Source organism: Diceros bicornis, chromosome 17, assembly GCF_020826845.1.
Source record: "Diceros bicornis minor isolate mBicDic1 chromosome 17, mDicBic1.mat.cur, whole genome shotgun sequence".
NCBI classification, from domain to species: domain Eukaryota; kingdom Metazoa; phylum Chordata; class Mammalia; order Perissodactyla; family Rhinocerotidae; genus Diceros; species Diceros bicornis.
In genome coordinates, this window is record NC_080756.1 from 21,082,025 (window position 1) to 21,090,728 (window position 8,704).

The 8,704-nt window shown below is 39.8% G+C and overlaps 1 protein-coding gene across 1 annotated transcript; it reads right to left on the reverse strand.

Annotated features, from left to right (window-relative positions):
- Nucleotides 1-6,851: 6,851 nt before the first annotated feature.
- On the reverse strand, nt 6,852-7,786 carry LOC131415733 (olfactory receptor 8S1-like). Its single transcript, XM_058557553.1, is given in 2 exon segments — nt 6,852-7,471; nt 7,474-7,786. Coding segments are annotated over 2 exon segments (933 nt in total).
- Nucleotides 7,787-8,704: the final 918 nt, after the last annotated feature.

Consider the following 8,704-nt stretch of genomic DNA (forward strand, 5'->3'; position numbering starts at 1 on the left):
TTTGTATGTTGATTTTGTATCCTGCAACTTTATTGAATTCATTGATTAGTTTAATAGTTTTTTGATGGAATCTTTAGGATTTTCTATATATATGATGATCTCATCTGCAAACAGAGACAATTTTCCTTCTTCCTTTGCAATTTGGATGCCTTTTAGCTCTTTTTCTTACCTAATTGCTCTGTCTGGGACTTCCAGAACTATGTTGAATAGTAGTGGTGGGAGTGGGCACTCTTGTCATGTTCCTGTTCTTAGAGGAAAAACTTTCTGTTTTCACCATTGAGTGTGATGTTAGCTGTGGGCTTATCATATATGGCCCTTATTATGTTGAGGTACATTCCTTCTGTACCTTATTTTTTGAGAGTTTTTATCATGAAAGGATGGTGAATAGTGTCAAATTCTTTTCTGCATCTGTTGAGATGATTGTATGATTTCTATCCTCTTTGTTAATGTGGTACATGTCATGTTTTTTGATCTTCATATCTTGAGCCATCCTTGCAACCCTGGAATAAATCCCGTTTGATCATGGTGTAAAATCCTTTTAATGTGTTCTTAAATTGAGTTTGATAGTGTTTGGTTGAGGTTTTTTGTATCTATTTTCATCAGGGATATTGGCCTGTAGTTTTCTATAGTTGGAGGGATCTGCTGGCGAGGCATCACCATTGGCTCAAAGTGTGGCTTCTGGATGGAGTCTCAGAAGTGGTTAGTGGGATCCATTTCGCTTTGATTCCCTCTAAGAGCAACTGGCTGCTGTTCTCCAAGCTCCTCCCTGCTCCCCAGTCATGCTGCACACCTTAGTATTCTGGATGGGGCAAGAAAGAAGTGGGTCTCTTTGGCAGTGTCCCCGCATAGCTGGGGAAGCCAGATGCTCACTCACATGCTCTCATTTTCCTCTGTGGGAAAAATCACAGGCTGAGAAGGTCTCTCTTGGTACTGAGCTGTGCCACCTTGCGGAGGGGTGACATGGGTAAAGTGCAACTGTTTCTCTTACCTTCTTTAATGCATCCAGTCTTGGATTTTTTTTTTTTTTGCTCCAACAGTGTGCTGGAACTTCTTCCTCTTGCTCCTGTTTAGGAGAGTGTATTTGTCAGGCTTCTTCAGAGAAACAGATCCAGTAGGATGTTTATACAGTCATGCGGGGCTTAATGGCAGGAATACATTCTGAGAAATGTGTTGTTAGGTGATTTCGTTGTTGTGTGAACATCATAGAGTGTCCTTACACAAACCTAGATAGTATAGCCTATTACATGCCTAGGCTGTATAGTACTAATCTTATGGGACCACCGTGGTATATGTGGTCCTTGGTTGACTGAAATGTCATTATGTGGCATATGACTATATGTGTATAGAATGAGATTTATTTTAAGGAATTGCCTCATGTGATTGTGGAGGGTTGGTGGGTCCAAAATCTTATGGGGGAGGCTGGGCAGGCTGGAGACAGGAAAGAACTGCAGTTCAGGCCCAAAGGCAGTCAGGTGGTGAACCACTTAGAGCTGATGTTGCAGATGAAGTCCAAAGGCAATATGCTGACAGAATTCCTCTTGCTCGAGGGAGGTCAGCCTATTGTTCTATTCAGTTCTTCAACTGATTGGATGAGGCCTACCCATTTTATGGATGTCAATCTGCTTTACTTTAAATCCACCAATTTAACTGTTAATCTCATTCAAAAACACCCTTACAGAAACATTCAGACTAATGTTTGACCAAATATCTGGGTACCATGGCCTAGCCAAATTGATACAAAATTAACCATCACAAAGGGGATGGAGTAAAAAGTTAGAAATGTTCTTAAATACAATGATATATCAAAATTATGTTTTGGGTAGTAGTCTTTTTGGAAAAGAATTGTTTTTTTGTAGATATTTTACTCTAAATATTTAAGACTTAAAGCGTCCTCCCCAGTCTCAAAGTAAGAACATCTCACCACTCACCAGAATAGTCTGGAGAAATATTCAGAGCACCTTGGACTTTGTGGTACTTATTATGAATGAACTGATCCGTGCCAGTTCATTCCACAACATTGATTACCCTGATGAAGAGATTGGATATGGGAAGGAGACAAGTTTTTAAATTAAACTTTTTATTTTAGAATAGTTTTAGGTGTACATAAAAGTTACAAAGATAGTACAGAGCATTCCCATATACTCCACACCCAGTTTCCATTATTATTAATGTTTTACATTAGTATGGTATATTTATCACAATTAACTGAAGTCCATAATGTATTCATATTTCCTTAGTTATTACCTAATATCCATTTTCTATTCCGTGATTCCATCCAGGATAGCACATTACATATAGTTTTATGTTTCCTTAGGCTCCTCTTGGTTGTGACAGTTTCTCAGACGTTGTTTTTGATGACGTTGGCAGTTCTGAAAAGTACTGATCAGATATTTTGTACGTTGCCCCTCAGTTTGGTTTCATCTGATGTTTTTCTCATGGTTAGATTAGGGTTATCGGTTTTGAGGATGAGGAGCACAGAGGTAAAGGCCATTGTCATCACATCATATCAAGAGTATATACTATCCACATGACTTACCACTATTGGTATTAAGCTTGGTCATTTGGCTTGCGTAGCATCCATCAGGTTCCTCCACTTTTTCCCCTTTCCATACTTTAGAAGGGAGTCACTATGTGCAGCCCACATTTAAGGAGTGGGCAGTTATGCTCCATCTCATTGAGAGTACAGTTTCTACGTAAATTATTTGAAATTCTTCTGAAAGGGAGATTTGTCTATTCTCCTCCATTTATTTAATTATTCAGTTATTTATATCAGTATGGATGCATGGGTATTTATTTTATACTTTTGGTTATAATCTAATAATACTTTATTTTGTTGCTCAAATTGTCCCATCCTTAGTTATTGGGAGCTCTTTCATTTGGCTCCTGTGTCCTTTTAACTAACCCCCATCATTGTGGGTTTATTATTTTTTTGAGCACTTCCTTACTTTCTGTCACTACAAGATACTTCAGGCTCATATTGTATTTTCTCTACCCCAGCCTTAGAATCAGTCTACTCTCCATGTAGCCCTGGTTCCTTTTATTGGAGAATGGTCTTAGAAACCAAGCTCTGGGCACTGAGTGTGCTCATTGCTACTGGGGTGTTGTTACTTTTAGATCCTCTCAGCTGACAGAGCAAGGAAATACATGTGTATAGTAAGCTGTGTAGAAACACATATCTGTAAATATTTCCATGTGTATACAAGGAGGAAAATATTTTTATTTTTACCTTCTTGTATACTAAAGAAAGCCACAGACGATACTTTAGGATTATGGGTGACATTGACTTTCTATCCTTTTCAAAATTTTTCATATTTTCCAAAGTAAAAGTGCATTGTCTTTTATTTTTTTTATTTTTTATTTTTTAAAAAATTTCAGGTGTACATCATTGTACTTCTATTTCTGCGTGGACTACATCATGTTCACCACCAAAATACTAATTACAACCCATCACCACACACATGTGCCGAATTATCCCTTTCACCCTCCTCCCTCCCCCCTTCCCCTCTGGTAACCACCAATCCACTCTCTGTCCCTATGTGTTTGTTTATTGTTGTTATTATCTACTACTTAATGAAGGAAATCATACGGCATTTGACCTTCTCCCTCTGACTTATTTCACTTTGCATTATACCCTCAATGTCCATCCATGTTGTCACAAATGGCTGGATTTCATCGTTTCTTATGGCTGAGTAGCATTGTTTTTTAATTGGAGAAACAATAGTTAAACATTTTTAAAGAATTAAAAAATTACAAGAAAAATGGAATTAATTATCAAAGTTGTAGAGAAGTATTTGTCATGTAGACATAAATTGTATAAAATTCCATGTTTCATGTGTGGCTCATAGTAACAGCTCAGTAGATATTAATTTCCTTATCTATTAATTTCCTTATCTATTCTTAGCTAATGGCTAAGAATAAGACAATGATAAAATATATGAATAAGAAGAGTTGTGAATTAAAAGACCTATCATCTCTTTTCCCCAAGGAAAGAGAGCACTCACATGTTTCTAATGATTTTATCTCTCCTTACATTCTAACCTACTTTTCTCACCCCACACTGATCTTGGAGATGCAGGTATGTGTGGGGGCTTCTCTATTTTAGGTTAGCTCTGAGTTGTCAAGGTGAATCACACACCAACGGGAGAAGATGGAGTCTCCCTATTGAGTGGAGGAGGTGAAAGGACATAGGCACATGGGGTAGGCTTTGAGATTCCTTGCTGTAAAAATATGAACATCATTTTTGAAGACACTACAGGAGATGGAGGCCTGACCCTTGTGTGTATACTACACTTTTGAAGGAAGTTTCCACGTGATGCCAATAGATTGTCTCTAACGCACTGAGATCTGGAGGGGAATATGAAGGATTTCTGTGAGGAAGTCTGTGGTCAGTGGCATGTTTCATTTTGCGAGTTATCTGGAATCTACTTCATGCAGAGAGTACTTGAGGAAGCAGGAAAATAATCCCCCAAAGATATTTAAGTTGCAAGGAGAAATGGTTAATACATAAATGGTTAAATGGAGGTAAACCAAAATTACACTAATACAATAAAATTGGCGCTTATCTTATGGAGTTAAAAGTGCAATATTTGGCAGTGATATTGTTTGGGATGGGGAGAAGTCTGTTGATAAACGCATATTATTAGCAATATTTTAGTTGTTAGGATAAGTTATGGGATCATGGAGAGTTTATAATACCTTAAAAAAAGCAAACAAATAGTAAAATAAACAAAATAAAGTAAAAGATGTACATGTACGGTCCAACGATTATGCATTGTGAACAAAAGATTATGGTTAATTAAATTCTGTGATGTGAAGTCTTAAGGCAGAAAAAAATGGAAAGAAGGAAGGAAGGAAAGGAGAAAGGAAAAAACTCTGGCCTCAAACATTTTTGGAAATATTGCATGCTGAATAAAGTGGGTCAATATTGGAAACACTAAAATTGTTTTGCAGCATCTATTTCTTATTTTCATTCTTATGATGAGAAACGAGAACAAAAATTGAGCAGATGCTAACTTGTTTCATAAATCCTTGTAGTATAAAAACGTATGGAAAAGAGTAATAGTAAAAATGAGACAAAAATCTTTAAAATGTATAATTTTGGTGAATCACACAGTAAGGATTGAATATTTGATAAATATTTCCTAAAATACAGCCATTAAAGAGAAAAGGAAAATTGAAAAGGAAAACTGAAAACCCCTTGAACCATCAAGGAAGGAAAAATAGAAAGATAGACATGCAAATATGGCATAATTGCAGGAAAGGCCTGAAACAGGTCTATCTTATATGATATTTTGAAATTAGATAAATGCAGGTTTTTCAAGGAATGTATCACTAGATTATAGATAAATTTTTTTTCAAGCCAAATTGCCTTTAGAATAAAGGATTTAGGTGAATTTGGAGCAACTCCCAAATCTGGGAGAGGTCTGCAGAGGGCATTGCTGAGGTGGGAACAGAGACACCGTGAGATGGGAGAGGTACAAAAAGGGAAGGAGGAGGCCACCAGAGCAAGTCTATTCTTTGAGTTTCCTTGAAAATTCCCTAGGATTCCAGAGCTTGAAGAAAGAACCGCTCGCCCCTTACAGGCCATATTTTGCCTGAGTATAGAGTTAGAGGAATTCCTTCCTCCCTTAAACTCCTGTGTTCACTGGTGCAGTGGATCCCTCAGGCCCCCTGAGGGCGCCAGTATATGTATAGACCATATACTGGCGCCCTATAGACCATATAGAAGGGTTTCCAATTCCTTTCCTCCCAGGAGTGTCCCTCTTCCTCATTCTTCTGACTCATATTGAAGTCTCCCTTCTCCCTTACTGAATTTCGCCTTATTCCTCCCGTTCTCCCCTCTGTCCCATCTTCTTTCACCTGGTCTTACCTCGTCTAATCTCCGCTTGTTTTTTTTGCCCGAAGAAGGTCATGTTTACATGATTATCTGGTACACTAGTTAGTTTTCTGTTGGCCTCAGCCCCAAGATTTTCCTATGTACTTGGCTTTATACTAACTGGACTAGACACCCGCCAGAGGACATTTCTCAGATTCCCATGCCAGTGGCTTCTGGTTAGGTTCACCTAATGGGAAGTGTGAGCAGAAACTAAAAGCAGCAGCTAATCTGGTTTTGGTGGAGGCAAGGCAGTATCCCTTTAGCAGTCCCAGCATCAGCTGCAACTTTGCTGTTGATGACCTGCCATCTGACCTCAGAACCTCCTCAGCCATCCCAGCAATAGTGCCCTCAGTGACATAGAAGGTCTGATGGCCACCCTAGAAGGAGTGGATTCTCTCCCCTTTGCCACCAGGTGAAGTTGCCAGGAAAGGCACAGAGTATGGAGTGTCTATGAGTCTGGCTTTGCCTTAATAAGATACTCCCTCTCCCAGCAATTCTTAGCTCCTTCTATCTTTTCTACACGTTCCTCTCCAGTCCAAACTCACCCTCAACCCTCCTCTCAACTCTGAGTCTGAAGTTTACGTCTCTTCATTATCAGTGGCCTTGTCTCTTTTATTTCTAGCCAATCTTCCCCTCTAAATCTCAGATCCCGGTAAGAATTCAAGTTCTAGACAATTTTCTCAGTGCTAATATCAATGGGAATGTTTCATAAATAAAAGGGAGAATAGATCTGTACCAAATTATTTCAATCTCCTGGATTGAAGTAATTATCTGATCCATTGCTTTGTCCCTGAACAAATTAAATATGAGCCAAAGTAAGCAAGTAGCTCTTGACTTTTCTCAAGCATTTTAAAGGAAATAGGTTCTTATATTTTCTCATATCTGTTATGAACTAAGAAAATTTTCCCCAAGTCTATTATTCATCCATCTGATGAAATTCTTCCCCATTTCCCAGTCATCCTCTACCTGTTCTCTGCTATCTGAGATGTTGTAAACCTTTTTGCAGCGTTCTTCTCAGAGCTGCTTTTACTTCCTTGCTCTTCAAGCTGTAGACAAGGGGATTCACTAGGGGAGTGACCACACTGTACTGCATGGAAAAAACCAACTCCAGTGGGGAACTCAGGGTTGGCATGAGATAGCAAAGAAAAGCAGATCCATAGAAGAAGCTCACTGCAGTGAGGTGGGAGGAGCGGGTGGAGAAGGCCTTGCTTCTGCCTGTGGTGGAGCTGATGCTCAGGACGGTGGAGGCAATGCGGGCACATGAGAAGAAGACCAGGAGTAAGTTTCCAGAGGCATACACAATGGCAGAGCACACCAGAACTGCAAAGTTGGTAGAGATATCAGAGCAAGAAAGAGAGAATAGAGATGGCAGCTCACAGCTGAAGTGAGGCAGGACACGAGCCTCGCAGAAGTCCAAATTCCAAGCCACGAGGGTGTTAATGAGAGCATCCAGAAAGCCCAGTCCACAGGAGACCCATACCAGACCCCCACACAAATGTTTGCTCATCACTTGGCCATACAGCAGTGGGTAGCAGATGGCAGTGTAGCGGTCACAGGCCATGGCCGAGAGCACAAAGGCTTCAGTCCCTGCAATGGAAATATAAAGAAAGCTTGAGCAAGGCAGCCTTCTACTGAGATTGATTTCTTCTGAGACAGGAGATTCTCCAGCATCTTGAGTGCAGTGACTGAAGTTAAACAAAGATCCAGGAAAGAGAAGTGACTGAGGAAGAAGTACATGGGTGAGCAGAGGTGAGAATCAGTTCTGATCACCATCATCATCATCAGATTCCCCATCATGGTCCGGAGGTAAATCCCAAGGAACAGCACAAAGAGCATGACCTGGATGTGGGGGTTGGCAGACAGTCCAAGGAGGATGAATTCCGTGGTGGTGCTGTGGTTTCCTAAGACCATGATAGAAGATGTCCCACTAGGATGAAAGAAAGAAAGAAGTGTGAACTATTTACCTACTCTTCATGCCAACTCAGAATTTCTATTCCATTCCGTGTATAGATATATCTCTCTTCACCCTGCGTATCTTACATGGATCTTACAAGCCTTTTACATGGATTTTTTTTGGGGGCAGTGAGGAGGATTGGCCCTGAGCTAACATCTGTTGTCAATATTCCTCTTTTTGCTTGAGGAAGATGGTCCCTGAGGTAAAATCTGTGCCAATCTTCCTCTACTTTGCATATGGGATGCCGCCACAGCATGGCTTGATGAGCAGTGTGTACTTTCGCACCCGGGATCCGAACCTGCAAACCCCGGGCCACTGAAGTGGAGCATGTGAACTCAACCACTACGCCACCAGGCTGGCCCCTGGATGTTTTTAATCTACTCTCCCTTCCTTCTCAGAAGTCTTCCCTCGTTTGATTGCCAACTGTACGACATCTGAACCCCGAATCAGCCCATCTGTGCTGTTTCCCCCTTTGGATCTTCTACCACAAATAGCTCTGGAGAACTTTATTTAATTTTTTAGACTAGTCCATGACTAATTGATTTCGTCTCCTGGAATTGGTCCTTACTTTTACCCTGCAACACTACTGGTCAGAATATATCTAATACACCTCCTGGAGGAGTGAGTCTAATCATCTTTGGTTTTCTGAGTCACATAGTCTATTACTCTCCATTCAGAAGCTTGTAATAGTCCAATGTTACTCAATAAGAACATGCTATATTTATTATATTTTTACTCTTCCTGTGTCTCTAAGATAATTGGTTATTTGATTTAAAGGATAATTTTGAACCATATGTGTGTGCTGGGAAATCGGGATAAAGAAGGATATTGTTAATTTATATTTTTAACAGTTAAAAATACGCCAAGATACAGAT